The 17,548-nt window shown below is 45.9% G+C and overlaps 1 protein-coding gene across 3 annotated transcripts in view; it reads right to left on the bottom strand.

Moving 5' to 3' along the window:
* The window catches only part of DYM (dymeclin), a 408,809-nt gene that overhangs the window by 214,033 nt on the left and 177,228 nt on the right, over window positions 1-17,548 (bottom strand). For all 3 annotated transcript variants that reach the window (XM_088476488.1, XM_088476487.1, XM_088476489.1), the window contains exons 10-11: window positions 12,187-12,365; window positions 9,839-9,964 (exon numbers count right to left, since the gene is read on the bottom strand). In XM_088476488.1, the coding sequence (XP_088332614.1) occupies window positions 9,839-9,964; window positions 12,187-12,365 (305 nt within the window). The remainder of the gene's footprint in view (window positions 1-9,838; window positions 9,965-12,186; window positions 12,366-17,548) is intronic.

Genomic DNA, 17,548 nt, shown 5'->3' with positions numbered 1-17,548 from the left:
TGCTAAAATGTACTGCATGCATGTACGTACAGCCAAGGGCAACAGTTCTGAGAATGACACAAGTATTGGTTATCACAAAGTTTGCTGCTTCAGTGGTTTTAGACCTTTTTGTCAGATGTTACTATGGTATAATGATGTAACATTACAGGCATTTTATAAGTGTCAAAGGCTTTTATAGACAATTACATTAAGTTTATGCAGAGTGTCAATATTTGCAGTGTTGACCCTTCTTTTTCAAGACCTCTGCAATTCGCCCTGGCATGCTGTCAATCAACTTCTGGGCCACATACTGACTTATGGCCGCCCATTCTTACCTAATCAATGCTTGGAGTTTGTCAGAATTCGTGGGTTTTTGTTTGCCCACCCGCCTCTTGAGGATTGACCACAAGTTCTCAAAGGAATTAAGGTCTGGGGAGTTTTGTTCCCCGAGCCACTTAGTTATCACTTTTGCCTTATGGCAAGGTGCTCCATCATGCTGGAAAAGGCATTGTTCATCACATAACTGTTCTTGGATGGTTGGGAGAAGTTGCTCTTGGAGGATGTTTTGTTACCATTCTTTATTCACGGCTGTGTTCTTAGGCAAACTTGTGAGTGAGCCTACTCCCTTGGCTGAGAAGCAACCCCACACATGAATGGTGTCAGGATGCTTTACTGTTCGCATGACACAGGACTGATGGTAGCGCTCACCTTTCTTTCTCCGGACAAGAGCTTTTCCAGATGCCCCAAACAATCTGAAAGGGGATTCCTCACAGAAAATAACTTTACCCCAGTCCTCAGCAGTCCAATCCCTGTACCTTTCGCAGAATATCAGTCTGTCCCTGATGTTTTTGCTGGAGAGAAGTGGCCTCTTTGCTGCCCTTTTTGACACCAGGCCATCCTCCAAAAGTCTTCGCCTCACTGTGCGTGAAGATGCACTCACACCCACCTGCTGCCATTCCTGAGCAAGCCCTGCACTGGTGGTGCCCCGATCCCGCAGCTGAATCAACTTTAGGAGACGGTCCTGTTGCTTGTTGGACATTCTTGGGCATCCTGAAGCCTTTTTCACAACTATTGAACCTCTCTCCTTGAAGTTCTTGACGATCCGATAAATGGTCGATTTATGTACAATCTTACTAGCAGTAATAGCCTTGCCTGTCAAGCCCTTTTTGTGCAAAGCAATGATGACTGCAATGTTTTCAAGCTCCACCCTCCATTTAAAGCTTCCAGTCTGTTATTTTAAATCAATCAGCATGACAGAGTGATCTCCAGCCTTGTTAACGAGAGAATCACTGACATGATGTCAGCTGGTCCTTTTGTGGCAGGGCTAAAATGCAGTGGAAATATTGTATTGGCGATTTAAGTTCATTGTCGTGGCAAAGAAGGACTTTGCAATTAATTGCAATTCATCTGATCACTGTTCATGACATTCTGCGGTATATGGAAATTGCCATCATAAAAACTGAAGCAGCAGACTTTGTCAAAACCAATACTTGTGTCATTCTCAAAACTTTTGGCCATGGCTGTATGTATGTGTGACTACATCTCTGTCTGTCTTGGTCTTTACAGCCACAAAATAATCCCCCTCATGCTTACCAGTATAGGCAGCAGCTGAACCAATCACATGTACAGAAGGGGGGGGCTCATGCTCTAGATGATTATAGAGGACCCTTTAAACTTTCAGAATATAAAAACAGATTTCAGCAAGCAACTTGCTACAAAGATGAAGGCCGCCTGTTCTCGCTTCCAAGATTACATGACATGGAGGCGCTGATCAATAATATGAAAAACAGATGGCAGATCAATATAAATGAAACCAGTCATTCCTTTCTCCTGCCTTTCACTTTCCCTGTAAGCCTCAAAGGAAAAGCCAAGTTACTTTAAAGGCTATTTATTTTTTGTTTTGAAATATGTCTGAAAAGGATCCAGCGAAAAACATTGGCGAGTGCTGGAGACGGGGCTGGCGAGATGTCAGGACATGACGCGGACTAGAGAGAGATCAATCCCAGCAAACAGGGGAGGACGGGGCGAAAAGGGTCAAGTATTAAAAGTACATAGTATTGAGACTTCATAACATCAAACAGATACACACACACATACATACACACACACATACATACACACTATATAAAATGTCCAGTAAATTATATTTGATCAGTCCAATGTTTGTACATACTGATATTTATCATTAGGGGATTTATCCTGTTGGATGATGCACAATATCAGCCATAGACCCCAATGACATAGCGCCCCACAGTGGACAAATCATCACAGACGTTTGTAGAATGCTTGCAAGGTATTACCCAACAATAAAATTACAACCAGCCACCAGTTAAACATAAGAGCATCTATATTTAGAAACTAACAGATCTACAAATTTCTCCCATTTTAAACTAAAGGCATTTTGTCAGGCTCATACAGGTCTGGGAGCACTTATCCACACACTGAGAGGAGAAATGTCTATTATGTTTTCAGGAATAATATCCTCTATAAAAGCACACTGACATTCCTGCCACAGCTACCACTAGGAGCACTGCTAAAGGAAATAGAGGGAAAGGGTAAGAAGAGGGTGGAGGTTGACGAGACATTTTTAAAAGTAATTGCAGACTATCCATTACTTGGTAAATGGTGACATCACTATGTATGTAGCTTATCCATTCACTAGGAACCTGTGACAACACTGAGAATGCAGCCTATCCAATCACTAGGAACCAGTGACATCACTGAGAACGCAGCCTATCCAATCACTAGGAGCCAGTGACATCACAGAGAAAGCAGCCGATCCATACACTAGGGAACCAGTGACATCACTGAGAAAGCAGCCTATCCAATAACTAGGGAACCAGTGACATCACTGGAAACGCAGCATATCCATACACTAGGAACCAGTGACATCACTGAGAAAGCAGCCTATCCAATAACTATGAGCCAGTGACTTCAGAGTGTGCAGCTTATCAACTCACTAGGAACTGATGACATCACTGAGAATGCAGCCTACTCACTCACTAGGAACCAGTGACATCATTGTGGATGCAGCCTATCCATTCACTATAGACCAGTGACATCACTGGAAATGCAGCCTATCCATTCACTATAGACCAGTGACATCACTGGAAATGCAGATTATCTATACACTAGGAACCAGTGACATCACTGGAAATGCAGATTATCTATACACTAGGAACCAGTGACATCTCTGGAAAGCAGCCTATCCATTCACTAGGAACTAGTGACATCACTATGACTTCAACTAAAATTTTACTTGTGCAGTTCAGCAAATAAAGACAAATGGTTTCTTAAAGTTACACATTCTGAACACATCATGAAATCTATATATAAAGTGAAGAGTAGTAAAAAATTACGCCATCACATGATATGTAATGACAGTTGGCTTGAACTACGCCGCATCTCACCAGTGTCAGTGATGTCACTTCCAGAGAGATGCGGCATAGCACACGTCTAGAGTCTCCAAACACTTTTGTTACTTCCCACACTTAAGCTGGGTACACGCCATACAATGGCGCGACCCAGCGATGATTTAATGTGAAGTAAAGATACATTGTACGTGCCGTACACACTGCACAATCCAGCGTACGATGGCGCAATGTATTGTTCATTGCATGGTCCCATCTGACGTGCAGGACAGCAGATTGGATGATGCGATGAACGGCCATCGGGAATGAATGAACGGGAGTACACACTGTACAATGTGTACGAGGGAACGATATATCGTACAGTGTGTACCCAGCTTTATTCATCACACACCACATCATGATGACAACACAGCCACTCCTAATAATCACCCAATAACATTGCAACATTATGAACACAGGATAGGGGAGGGGCTGGGCTGCACATCCTAATATTAAACATGATAATAGGTGCTACCATGCTGAGACCAGTAGTTCTACAGCAAAAAAGAAGGGGGGGAGGAGCAGGTGCACACTATAAGCACTAAGAATACTAATGATCAAAACATCTATAGTAAACTGCAATAATTCACATGGTTTTAAATGTGAGGTTTCTTAGTACATGTTTGTCCAAAGATGTTTGCCCACCTACCACGTCACGGCGAACCTTATATAGGTGGGTCCCTAACATCTCTAATACTGACACACTAATAAATTTATCTAGGACTTGCCTATCATATGGCCCATTAGATGTGTGTACTGCAATGCAGGGGACCCATACCAATTATAATCACCTGGGGCAGGTAGGAGGAGTGCTAGCCCAGGAGAAGGGGTCTCACCTTCAGAATGTACCTTACATACACACACAGGATAGGGGAGGGGCTGGGCTGCACATCCTAATATTACACATGATAATATGTGCTACCATGCTGAGACCAGTAGTTCTACAGCAAAAAAGAAGGGGGGGAGGAGCAGGTGCACACTATAAGCACTAAGAAATCTAATGATCAAAACATCTATAATAGACTGCAACAATTCACATGGTTTTAAATAGGGGAGGAGCTGGACTGCAAGCTCCTCCCCCCCTTCTTTTTTGCTGTAGAACATTATGACCAACCAAAGATGTATAACAGTATAGAAGGAAGGAAAGAGGCGGATAGGGGTTTACAAGCCATGTACAGAAAGAAAAAACACTCTATAGAGGAGAAAAGGTGAGGACGCCCCAAAAGTACAATAGTAAAGATGACAACAAAAAAGCAAAACAAAGGATAATATATATATATATAATAAAACTAAGTGCTGATGAGAGAAATCGAAAGATGAGGGGGCTGATGGGAGAGATGGAGTAAGTGGGGGAGACAGAGAAGAAGTGTTTGTGTGTGTGGGGAGGGGGGGGGGGGAGTGAGATGGAGTAAGTGGAGGAGAAAGAGAAGAAGTGTGTGTGTGGGGAGGGGGGGAAGTGAGATGGAGTAAGTGGGGGAGAAAGAGAAGAAGTGTGTGTGTGTGGGGAGGGGGCTGAAGTGAGATGGAGTAAGTGGGGGAGAAAGAGAAGAAGTGTTTGTGTGTGGGGAGGGGTCTGATGTGAGAAATGGAGTAAGTGGGGGGAGAAAGAAAAGAAGTGTGTGTGTGGGGAGGGGGCTGATGGGAGAGATGGAGTAAGTGGGGGGAGAAAGAGAAGAAGTGTTTGTGTGTGTGGGGAGGGGGGGGGAGTGAGATGGAGTAAGTGGAGGAGAAAGAGAAGAAGTGTGTGTGTGTGGGGAGGGGGCTGATGGGAGAGATGGAGCAAGTGGGGGGAGAAAGAAGAAGTGTTTGTGTGTGTGGGGAGGAGGGGGGGAGTGAGATGGAGTAAGTGGGGGAGAAAGAGAAGGTGTGTGTGTGTGTGTGGGGAGGGGGCTGAAGTGAGAGATGGAGTAAGTGGGGGAGAAAGAGAAGAAGTGTTTGTGTGTGGGGAGGGGGCTGATGTGAGAGATGGAGTAAGTGGGGGAGAAAGAGAAGAAGTGTTTGTGTGTGGGGAGGGGGCTGATGTGAGAGATGGAGTAAGTGGGGGAGATAGAGAAGAAGTGTTTGTGTGTGGGGAGGGGGCTGATGGGAGATATGGAGTAAGTGAGGGAGAAAGATGAAGTGTTTGTGTGTGGGGAGGAGGGGGGAGTGAGATGGAGTAAGTGGGGGGAGAAAGAAAAGAAGTGTGTGTGTGGGGAGGGGGCTGATGGGAGAGATGGAGTAAGTGGGGGAGAAAGAGAAGAAGTGTTTGCGTGTGTGGGGAGGGGGCTGATGGGAGAGATGGAGTAAGTGGGGGAGAAAGAGAAGAAGTGTGAGTGTGTGTGTGGGGAGGGGGGGTGAGATGGAGCAAGTGGGGGAGAAAGAGAAGAAGTGTGTGTATGTGTGGGGAGGGGGCTGATGTGAGAGATGGAGTAAGTGGGGGAGAAAGAATAAGTGTGTGTGTGGGGAGGGGGCTGATGTGAGAGACGGAGTAAATGGGGGAGAAAGAGAAGAAGTGTGAGTGTGTGGGGAGGGGGCTGATGTGAAAGATGGAGTAAGTGGGGGGAGAAAGAGAAGAAGTGTGAGTGTGTGGGGAGGGGGCTGATGGGAGAGATGGAGTAAGTGGGGAGAGAAAGAAGTGTGTGTGTGTGGGGAGGGGGCTGATGTGAGAGACGGAGTAAGTCGGGGGAGAAAGAAGTGTGTGTGTGTGTGGGGAGGGGGCTGATGGGAGAGATGGAGTAAGTGGGGGGAGAAAGAAGTGTGTGTGTGTGGGGAGGGGGCTGATGGGAGAGATGGAGTAAGTGGGGGGATAAAGAGAAGAAGTGTGAGTGTGTGGGGAGGGGGCTGATGGGAGAGATGGAGTAAGTGGGGAGAGAAAGAAGTGTGTGTGTGTGGGGAGGGTGCTGATGGGAGAGATGGAGTAAGTGGGGGGAGAAAGAAGTGTGTGTGGGGAGGGGGCTGATGGGAGAGATGGAGTAAGTGGGGGGAGAAAGAGAAGAAGTGTGTGTGTGTGGGGAGGGGGCTGATGGGAGAGATAGAGTAAGTGGGGGGAGAAAGAGAAGAAGTGTGTGTGTGTGGGGAGGGGGCTGATCATCCTTCCGGCTGAATTATTGAGAACAAATGGCGCCCACATAGCATCGTCCACATCACAGCACTCACTGCATTATAATACAATATGCGTAAAGAATGTGGAACGGCTCCAAACATCACGAGGTCTCTCATCAAACACTCAGACAGCGGCGATATACTTTACTGCCTCAATAAAGAGGGAATGCTGAACTTTATCTCTAACGGTCCCATTCCTCATTCACACCACACATCGTGCGTCCGGGGTACTTTACGGCGTTTACGCTTTCATTTCCAAAGAGACCTGAATACAAAGTTCTTAGCTTATACAATGTGTACACTGGGATACTAGTACAGTATCTTGTGGGAGATAAAACACCAATACACAAGTACTTGTTGCTTTAATGTTACTTCGATGTAACACACACACATGATGAAATACAGCTGCCATTGTAGAGACGTGGGACGAGGTCCTGTAATCATTGCATCCAGACTTTCACCTCCCGCCCCCCCCCCCCCTCCCAATTTGTTTAATACATATAGTCAGCAGCACCAGTATTTGGTTGTAAACTGAATTCAAAACCCCCCTTCCTCATTAATTCTTATCCAAAAATGTAACTGTGTCTTCAACAATTGTTATACATTTATATAGTTTTCCAACCATGGAGGTTCTTAAAAAGACAATATTGTTATGCAACAGAGGAAGAAGTAAGGCACCTGAGAGCTAAGTGCCCTGGGTTCATATAAAGCCATAACAAAATATAACTTATTTGTTTCCAATTTAAAAAATCTGCGAAAAATTGTAAAAAATATATAGCACAAAATAAATGGCAAAAAGGGTGAAGAGAAGTCACTGCATTCATTGTTTGGCTTATTTTAGTAAATGATCCCTTTTTATACATATCATATAGCCAGGCAGAAGGGGTTAAAAAATGTTGTTTTAGCCAACGTGGATTTCTAGTGGTCGGGTACGTACCAAGCCTTTTAATAAGCCGACAGAAGTATGGCAAGTTGTATAGGCTGTGGAAGTGCATCTCCTTTAGAATATGGAATAAGCAGGCTTTTAGCAATATACTATTTAACTAAAGGCCCCCCATACATCAGAGATTGATTGCAGCAATCGTGCAATTTGCAATCGATTGTGTATAAAAACCTTTCCCTTTTTCAATCGATTGCAGAATCGCCACAATCGATTGAAAAAGGGAAAGATTTTTATACACAATCGATTGCAAATTGCACGATTGCTGCAATCAATCTCTGATGTATGGGGGCCTTTACTTTATCTAAGTATTCCCTTTTTATACATATCCTATAGCCGTACAGATGGGGTTAAAAAACATCTATATTTTAGCTGAAGTAGAAAAATAATCTAGTGAAGATCTGATAGTGGGTTACAGTAGTTTTCATGCATAGATACCGATACACAGTTTCCATAACTGTCCCCCAGACTCCTGTGTATTGTTTGGTCTCCATCTCATCCCAGTGTAACACTGACGATCCTACACCACTCCCATTGCCGTGTCTGTGCCCTGACATCTCCCCTGTCTCTGGCCGTGCTGTAAATCAGCTACGCTCAGTTACGGGTTACACCACCAGCTGGCACCGCTCTCCCAGGACGTAAAGGGCCACGGTGCGCCTCCTGTAAAATCCTATTATGACTGAAACATTGACGTCTTTATTCTGTGAGTGCTGTGCAGTGAGGAACGGGCAGCAGTGTTTTATAGCAGGTTATTGTTCAACATTTTATTATTTCCATATGAACAACATTACATGCAAGGGAGTTGCTAAGAGAGAAATTCAATAAAAAAAAAAAAAAACTACACCCGCAGACTTTTTCTAGAAAAGCCACCGCAGAGGAATACCAGAACCACATGGAAATGTCACTATGCTACTAGGAGATACAGGACAGTCAGTGACAGGGACAGGTATGGAGCAATGAACACAGATTATTACACACAATTCAGTCTCTAAACCAGGGGTTACCAAACTCGGCCCTCAGGTTTCATGGATAACTATGCTTGGGCTCAGCCGATTTCATTGGTATGCTAAAAACCTCTATTTATTTATTGCAAAATTTTATTGCATAAAGTATTTATATAAAATCAGTCATTTGGAATTGTGCCTCTGTGATTTGTCTGTTTCTGTGCCTGCAATAATCGTATCAACAGGTAGCTCCTCCCATTATATATATTCAGGGTGTGCAGTCCAGGACCCTTTCCTATACACTTAATTAGTAGCTCAGTCTTGATTTAGCCATCTGTGCTCAACCATGGATATCCTTATAACCTGGATGGATAGGGTGCCTTGAGGACCGAGTTTGGGAACCTGTGCTCTAAACACAACCCACAAGTGAGTAATCTGGAATAGTTAATGACATTTTTTTATGTATAAAAAACAAATAATGAAATCTGTAACAAACAAAACAAGAGTAAACAAATAACCAAAATAAAAACATGATCAGTCACCTAGGATGTGATAACAACATGTGATAAAGTGTTTGTTGTATGTATACTGAAAGGAAATCTAACCATAGGTATCAGTGTGACCGTTTATTTCTATATCGCCGCCAATTACGCATCGCTGCACAGATATGATCACTCACATCAGGCACTGCCCCATTGGAGCTTACAGTCTAAATTCCACACGTACGTGCACATTTTTAATCAGCAGCCAAATAGCTTACCAGTATGTTTTTTGAACATAAGAGGAAACCCATGTAAGTGCAGAGAGAACATACAAACTTCACACAAACGGTGACATGGCTGGGAATCAAACTCATCATCCCAATGCCGAGGAACCAATACTAAAGATCCAACACAGGAACATCTAGAAAACATGTCCCGTTACTAGCTCTGTGCCACAGTCAGTGGCTGTCAGCAGTTCCCACTGGGCTAAAACCATAAAAAGTGGATGGAAAATAAAGCATGGAATAATCAGTAATGCTGGATTTATGTCACCTATTCACTAATAATGGAGAAGGAGAATCTGGCTAAATGAGATCACACATTACCTGTGGATTCATCGTCTCCAGATCCCGCCAGAGGTCAACATGACATGCTGGGACTTGTAGTTCAACAGCAACATGAGGGGCTACAAGTTTCACAATTATATTTATTTGTGAACTTTGGCTTTTAATTGTACAATAAATGATTTCGGGGAAATCCTGATTAAAAGGGGTTTAGACTTCAAAATGTTTTCTTGCTTAATAGCGCAGGAGAATCCACATGATAGAGATAAATGCATGTGCTGTCTGTCACCTATCCTGAATGTATACGTCGTTCGCTGTCCTATCCCCTCCCCAATCAGGTGACATATGTACTAAGCCATGCACCAGGGATAATGTACTGTGAAAGGCGAGAATCATGTACACACACATTCATCTCCGCAGACTCGGAGGTAGGACTTACCACTTCATGGATGGACTGGTTGAAGCCGTCATCTTCTGTCAGGATGAGCAGGATGATGAGAGCCATGTAAACGTGGTGGGAATTCCTCTCTTCCACATGGTACAAAATCTCCAGTATGGGCAGCACCTTTAGACCAGGCCAGGTGAGTGTTAGTACATTGCAGCCTCATCACATCATCAGTTACATGGCAAACCACAGTATCATCAGGAAGCTACATAACTCCTGCTGTCCCTCTGAGGGTAACAGAGGTTCCATAAAAGAACGCGGTCCGACCTCTGCGCCCCTTACCTGGCACTAAGATGGCGAGAACATCGTCTCCTGTTAATTCCCCAAAATATATAAAGAGCCTCTCAGACACTGGCAAATGCACACAGTGTTACGTTTTAATAAAGCAAATGATATATACAGGTTAATGCACAGTTACAGGTCTGCCTAAACACCAAGATAACCCTCAGAGAAACACAGACAACTAATTAACAGACACACCATTGCACACTATGGAGCTTATTCAGACCCGGTCGTTAGCTCTACGAGCTCGCAAGCGGGTCGATGTTGCTCCAGTGAGAATGCGCACGACGGAGCCGGCTCCGTCGTGCGCATGCGCGAGACCAGGCTAACGACGTGTGATCCGTTGTTAGGGGTCTCGTAGCAGACGGGGCGAGCTGTCGATGTTGAGTGACAACTCGCTCCGTTTGCTGGGCGGGCCGGGGGCGTGCCCGGCCAAACGGAGGCGTTCCTATCGGAACGCTTGCCGTTTGGGGGCGGCCCCACTGACATCATCAGTGATGTCAGTGGGGAGCTTCCTGCTCTGTTTAAGGTTGACGAGACCCTACCTTAGGGTCTCGTCGTAAGCCCCGATGGTCGCGATGGTCTTGACCATCGCGACCATCACCCTTAGCAGTCGTTAGAGCTGTGGGTGTTAACCCACAGCCTAACGACCGACATGGAGGCGGCCGTTCAGGATGCAAGCGGCCGCCCTGTTTCAGAACGACCGCTTGCATACTACGACCGCCTCTGAATGAGGCCCTATATGTTTGTACAGGAAATATACTCTGCTTAGATTATTCAGCATGTAACGTTTTGCTACGATACTCCAGGGTCATTCCATGGTAACTCACGTTACAAAGTGACATAGCAAACAATTAGCAATTCCTGTATACAGCTTTTTAAAGCATGAACGGTCTTATTATTTTCTCAGTAAATAAAATAAATTTCTAATAAATTCCTTTTGCTGTTGATAGCCATGCAAATACTTGCTATGTCACTTTGTAACGTGAGTTACCACGGAATGACCCTCCACCTGTTACATACATTATCATCTGTGGAGAGTACGGAGACTCTGGGCCTGATTCAGAGCCGCTCGCTATTTGCGGTCGTTCGTTCTAAAACAAGGGGTGGCTATTCAAATGAACCGTTCGCTAATTGCGGTCTGTTCACGCCTCTAAGTCTGAACGAGAGAGCAAAACTTGCGGTTGTAATTTAGAAAAATACGCCCCCTGGCCGCTCGCATCCTACGTCATGTCCGCTATTTATTAGATTAATCGAGCACATCGAACAGCGTATGAACTGCTCGCTATTCTTGTGACTGGTTTTTTCAACCGCTATTTTGCGAGCAGTTCGGGGTTAAAAAAAAACAAGTGACGTGGTCAATGACGCTGCTGTATTAATTATGCACTCCCTTAAAACGCCCGTTTTGACCTTTAAGCACGCCTGCGATCTAATTCCACACCCCCGTTTTCAAGCACCTTCCCCTGTTACCACCCACATACGCCTCCTTCTGTCACTCAAAATAGCAGGCATTCGCTATATAGCGAACAAACGATTTTCGGCCGCACTGACTGGTTCGCACATGCGTATTACAATCCGTACGCATGCGCAGATGTGCGAACATCGGTCAGAACGAACGAGCGGCCGCTTACGAGCGGCTCTGAATCAGACCCTCTGACTGTAGATGGCTACACACGTGTGCTGCTGTTGTGATACCTATGGTCAGTCCAGCAACATCCATTCCGGTCAGGCAGTGACTTCACAGATAACAATGGGATCAGGGAGGGACAATATGACAGGTACATAGTATGTGCTCAAAGCTAATAAGTGCTATGTGACTATTGTAATAAATGCAGGGCTTAGGTGGGTGATGGAGGCCAAGCAGCCCGAGCCCAGATCAGTCACTTAGACACAACTTCACTGGCTGGGCAGATTTTCATATACACATAAATCGGGGTACAATGTGCATGTCAGATGTACCATGAGAAGAGCACAAAGTACTATTTTTGATACTAAGATATATATTTAATAAAACCAAATATAATTGAAGGTGTAGTTATATATGGAGCTGTAATACTTACAAGGCTTTCAGTGTCGGTCCGAGACAACATGTACGTCCGAACATTGCTGTTCTGGTGCAGTAACGTATACAGGAGCAGCGTGGCCTGGTCAGACTTCTGCTGATCACATAGGGCAGTATACAGACTATTGAAATTTATCTGGAAAGAGTGAGGACTCGGGCTGGGTGGAACAGAGCTATCTGGAAGAAAAACATGAAAAAAAACACAAGTTGGGTGTATAAAGATTTATATATATTTATATGTATTTATTACTGCATAAGAGGCTCTCATTTATCAACTATGACTCTGCTCCTACCAGTATATAACCCTCAGCCTGTGACTTCCTGCTGCCTCCATTCCCCTCCTCACATCATGTCACTGCCCCTGTCACATGCAGCCCTGTCCTCACTGACACATCACTCATCTCCTGATATACTCTGTGCTGCTGGGGAACCTGCTCCTTCCACTATATAACTCTCAGCCAGTGGCTTCCTGCTGCCTCCATTCCCCCCATCACATCATGTTACTGCCCCTGTCACATGCAGCCCTGTCCTCACTGACATGTCATCATCTCCTGATATACTCTGTACTGCTGGCAGAGGGGGACCCTGTTCCTTCCACTATATAACTAATACCCCTTTCAGACCCCCTAGACACAGGAAATTCCCAGGTCTCAGCCCGACCCTCGCCCCGGGTTGTTAGTTTTCAGACATACCAATATCCCGGATCAATGAGCATGCACGTGCAAAAACCCGGGATTTTTATGTAGGTCTGAAAGTGGTATCAGTCTGTGGCTTCCTGCTGCCCCCATTCCCCTCCTCACATCATATCACTGCCCCTATCACATGTAGCCCTGTCCTCACTAACACATCACTCATCTCCTGATATACTCTGTGCTGCTGGGGACTCTGCTCCTCTCACTATATAGCTCTCAGTCTGACTTCCTGCTGCCTCCATTCCCCTCCATACATCATGTCACTGCCCCTGTCACATGCAGCCCTGTCCTCACTAACTCACTCATCTCCTTAAATACCCTGTGCTGCTGGGGACTCTGATCCTTCCATTATATAACTCTCAGGAGCAGTGACATGATGTGAGGCGGGGAATGGAGGCAGCAGGAAGGCACGTACTGTCACATGCAGGATGTCCTTAGTAATGTAATCACACACAAAGACAACAAGACTATCACTGTGATATACGTTGCTGCTATCTGTGCAGTCCTCGTCCACAACTGTACTGGAAACATCCTAGTTGAGCAAAAGATGATGGCGTCGACTCAATTAAGACGATGCAGTGTGCACATCCACCGCACTAATGGTAGCCCCTAATTTGCATATTTTAATATGCACCCTTATGGGACAATGAAGGGTTTCATTATGGCGCTCCGATGGCACATGGCGAGCATTGCACTAACTGAATTCATCCCAGACGTGGGAGTATAATAATATGTGCATGCCCTAATGAAATGAACCTTAAACACGTCTGTCACATGACAAATGAATCCTTTCCTGTAATATGCATGGGGGTAGCAGCCGCGGTATTAATGTCACTGAGGAGCTCCATGTCTATAGGAAAGCATGAGGCTTTAGGAAAGTGCTATTTAAAAGTCTGAACATTTGGAGGTGCATTGTAAAGCCCACGTATGTCAACGCAGATGATGCCTTATTAATGATCATCCATGAAGGATAGTTTTCAAGTAGATTTAATCAAACATAAGCAATTGTATAAGTATTTTAATAAATTATGCTCAATTAATGGTCAATCATAGAGGAAATCGGTATTCATTCCCTTTTTTTAATGGCTTTAAAGCTTAACATGTCTGCACAGTATAATTCCAAATAAGAGCTTCACCGCTAAAGGTTTATTGAAAATCACAAATCATGGGAAGAATATAACAAGATTTCCAAGTCTTTACGTATTTTCCCGAAGCGCTGTCAAGTCCACCATAAAGAGATGGAGAGAATAAGACAACTTGTCTATAAAAGGCCGTCCTATAAAACGGAGCATCTGACAGAGGGGGCTCTGTTTATGGAGGTCACCAAGAGGCGGGACCCCTGATAAAGTCACAGTGGGCCATGGCAGAGGTCTGTGAACCTGAGCATGGTGTAACAGTAGCTCAGACACCACAGAAATCTGCAATTTATGGGATGATGGCAAAAACACAAAATCTCAGCGAGAGTGTACAAGAAAGCAGACGGGAGACCTCGTACCAAGTGCGGGAAACAGAAAAAGGACATTCTGGCTTCATGTTTGGTAGAAGCCTAACAATCTGCCGAAGCCCAATAACAGCGTCCCTAACATGCAGCATAGTGGCAGGAACATAAAGCTATTGGGAGAGTTGCTCCAATCACAGGACAAACTAAATGGGAACGAAACATCGACACATCTTACAGGAAAATCTCCTCCAGTCTGCGAGAGACCCAGGGTTTAGGAAAACATATTATTATCATTTATTTATATGGTGCCACAAGTGTTCTGCAGCGCTTTACAAAGTACATAAACAAATTGTTGATATAGGACTTGCAGAACAATATAATACAGGACCAGGACATGGATAATATATATCGCTACATTAGCGACCATAAGATATATACTCTAGTAGGACGATGACACAAAGCATACAGCAAGAGCCTAACCCTAAGTCTCCCCGGGGGCTTCTAAACCTAACCCTCCCCACCGCGACTACAACCTAATACACCCGGCTTACCTTCGTTCGGTATACAGGGCATCGGGATTTCATCGTGGGGCTAATGATAGGCGTCGGGATTTCGATGCCTATCTTTAGTCCCGTGTCGGGATCCCGGCCGCCGGTAACCTGACTACATCCCGGTTTTCCCCCCACCGCCTTTTTCCTGCTCGTCAGCCTTCTTTGTTTCGCCTTGTATTTGTTTGGTTGATTGTGATGTTGTATTGAAAATTAGGATGTAATGTGTGCAGATGTGTTTGTTCTATATTTGATGTGTGTGCAAATGTATTTGACCTGTGCACAAACTATATAAAAAATAGGTTTACAATTTCTCATTTTATATTAGAGTATTAATGCTGATAGTAGTAAGAAGTTCCTGATAAAGCCTTTTACTTGTGTGTGAGGCATAAGGTCATGAATACATTCTACACTGTAACTTATATTCATCATTATGATCTTAGAGACAGTAGCAAAAGAATTTATCATCTCACTTTAGGGTTAGTCAAACACAAATGTATCTGTCATAGTATATGCAATTATTCCCACATCTCATGTATTACTGTATTAGGACGTCATGTCCTGAGAGTAACGTAACAAGATCCCTCCCTGACTGTCCAGTTTTGTGCGCAATAAATGCTGCCATGCTCCCCAGTTGAGGACTCCCAGGATGAATACCGCTGATATGGCCGGGAGATTGCACTCCGCCCAGAGCAGGATGCGGGACACCTCTACGAGTGCCGCCTGACTTCGGGTTCCTCCTTGCCGATTTATGTAGGCCACGGTGGTGGCGTTGTCCGACTGGACCTGCACGGGATGACCATGGAGAACCCAATGGGCCTGCTGGAGAGCATTGAAAACGGCGCGGAGTTCCAAGATCTTTTCCGCCTGAGTCCATCTGCCCTGGAACAAGTGTGGACCCGTGACCGCTCCACAGCCCCGAAGACTGACGTCCGTCGTCAATAGGACCCAGTTCGCCACCCAAAAACGGACGACCCTTGTTGAGATGGGTCGTCTGCAACCACCAGGCTAGGGACAGGCGAACCTCCGGAGTGAGCACCATTGTCTGGGACCTTAGACTCCGAGGCAGTCCATTCCATTTGGACAGGATCAATTGCTGCAGAGGTCTGGAGTGAAACTGGGCATATTCCACCATGTCGAATACTGACACCATGGAGCCCAGGTAACCTCATCGCCGAATGCAGAGACACCCGGCGACTCTGCAGACAACTGCGCACCCTCAACTGTAAGGCAGAGATCTTTTCCCCCGTCACAAAGATCCTTTGCTGTCCAGAGTCCAATAAGGCTCCGAGGTGCGGAATCCTCTGAGACGGGATCAGGGTGGACGTCTGCCAGTTTATTAACCAGCCGTGCCGTTGGAGTACCGCAATCGTCAGGTCCAAGTGGCGTAGAAGGAGCTCTGGAGATCCTGCTACCAACAGAAGCCGCAGGGAAGCCGCCATGACAGCCATAACCTTGGTGAACACACGTGGTGCTGTCGCCAGCCCAAAAGGTAACGCCCGGAACTGGAAGTGATCGTTGCGGATTGTAAACCTGAGGAACTGTTGATGGCGTAAAAGAATAGGGACATGCAGGTAAGCGTCCTGTATGTCCAACGCCAGCATGTAATCCCCAGGTACCAGTGCCAGAATGATGGACCGTAGGGTCTCCATCAGAAACCTCGGCACCCGCAAAGACTTGTTGAGTGCTTTGAGGTTGAGGATCGGACGGTACGACCCATTGGGTTTCTGTACCAAAAATAGACTGGAATAGAAACCCTGGCCCCTCTGGGAGAATGGAACAGGCACTATAACTCCAGCCTGGAGCATAGTGTGCAAAACCATCCGCAGTTCCATGGCTTTGTTCCCGTCTGATGGAAGACCCATGGTGAAGAATCGGAACGGGGGCCTGTGCCGGAAGGAGAGGAGGGCATACCCGTGAGAAACCACCTCGTGAACCCAAGTGTCTGTCGTGGTAACCGACCAACACTGGGTGAACTGCAGCAGGCGGCCTCCCACTTTGGGATCCCCCAAAGGGAGCCCCGGACCGTCAGGCCGCAGGTTTGTCATCGGACTTAGGGGCCGGACGTCTGGTACTCCAGGCCTGCTTCCGGGGCTTGGCTGATTTTTTGGGGCCAGCCTGACAGGGAAAGGACTGTGCTTTAGGCCTACCCTGGGCCCTGTAAGGCCGAAAGGACGACGTACCTGAACTGGAAGGAACTGCAGCAGACGGGAGACATGCCGATTTGGCTGCCTCCAGCGTGGCTACAATTTTGTCCAGATCCGGACCAAATAGGACTTCTCTATTAAAAGGCAAAGCTTCCAAACCCTTTTTGGAATCGGCGTCCACCTTCCAAGATCGCAACCATAAGGTGTGACGAGCCGCCACAGCTGCCGAAGAAACCCGGGAAGTCAGGGTACTGATATCTAAAGCCGCTTCGTTAATGTAAGTGGCCGAATCCCGGAGATTGCCTATCAACTCGGTCTGTTCAGCCGAACAGTCGGAATCGAAAGACGCGTCCAAACTATCAGCCCAGCGCTCCATAGCTCTGGCTACCCAACAAATGGCCATAGCCGGCCTGGCTGCCCCCCCCTGCGAGGGAATAAACTGACTTCAGGCAGATTTCCACCTTACGGTCCGTGGCATCCTTTAAGGAGGAAATGGAGGGCATGGGCAATGTGGCACTTCGGACTAGGCGTG

Source organism: Taudactylus pleione, unplaced genomic scaffold (assembly GCF_031769625.1).
Source record: "Taudactylus pleione unplaced genomic scaffold, aTauple2 ptg000189l, whole genome shotgun sequence".
NCBI lineage: Eukaryota > Metazoa > Chordata > Amphibia > Anura > Myobatrachidae > Taudactylus > Taudactylus pleione.
Note: the sequence above shows the minus strand (reverse complement) of the source record. Positions and strands in the feature narration are given on the sequence as shown.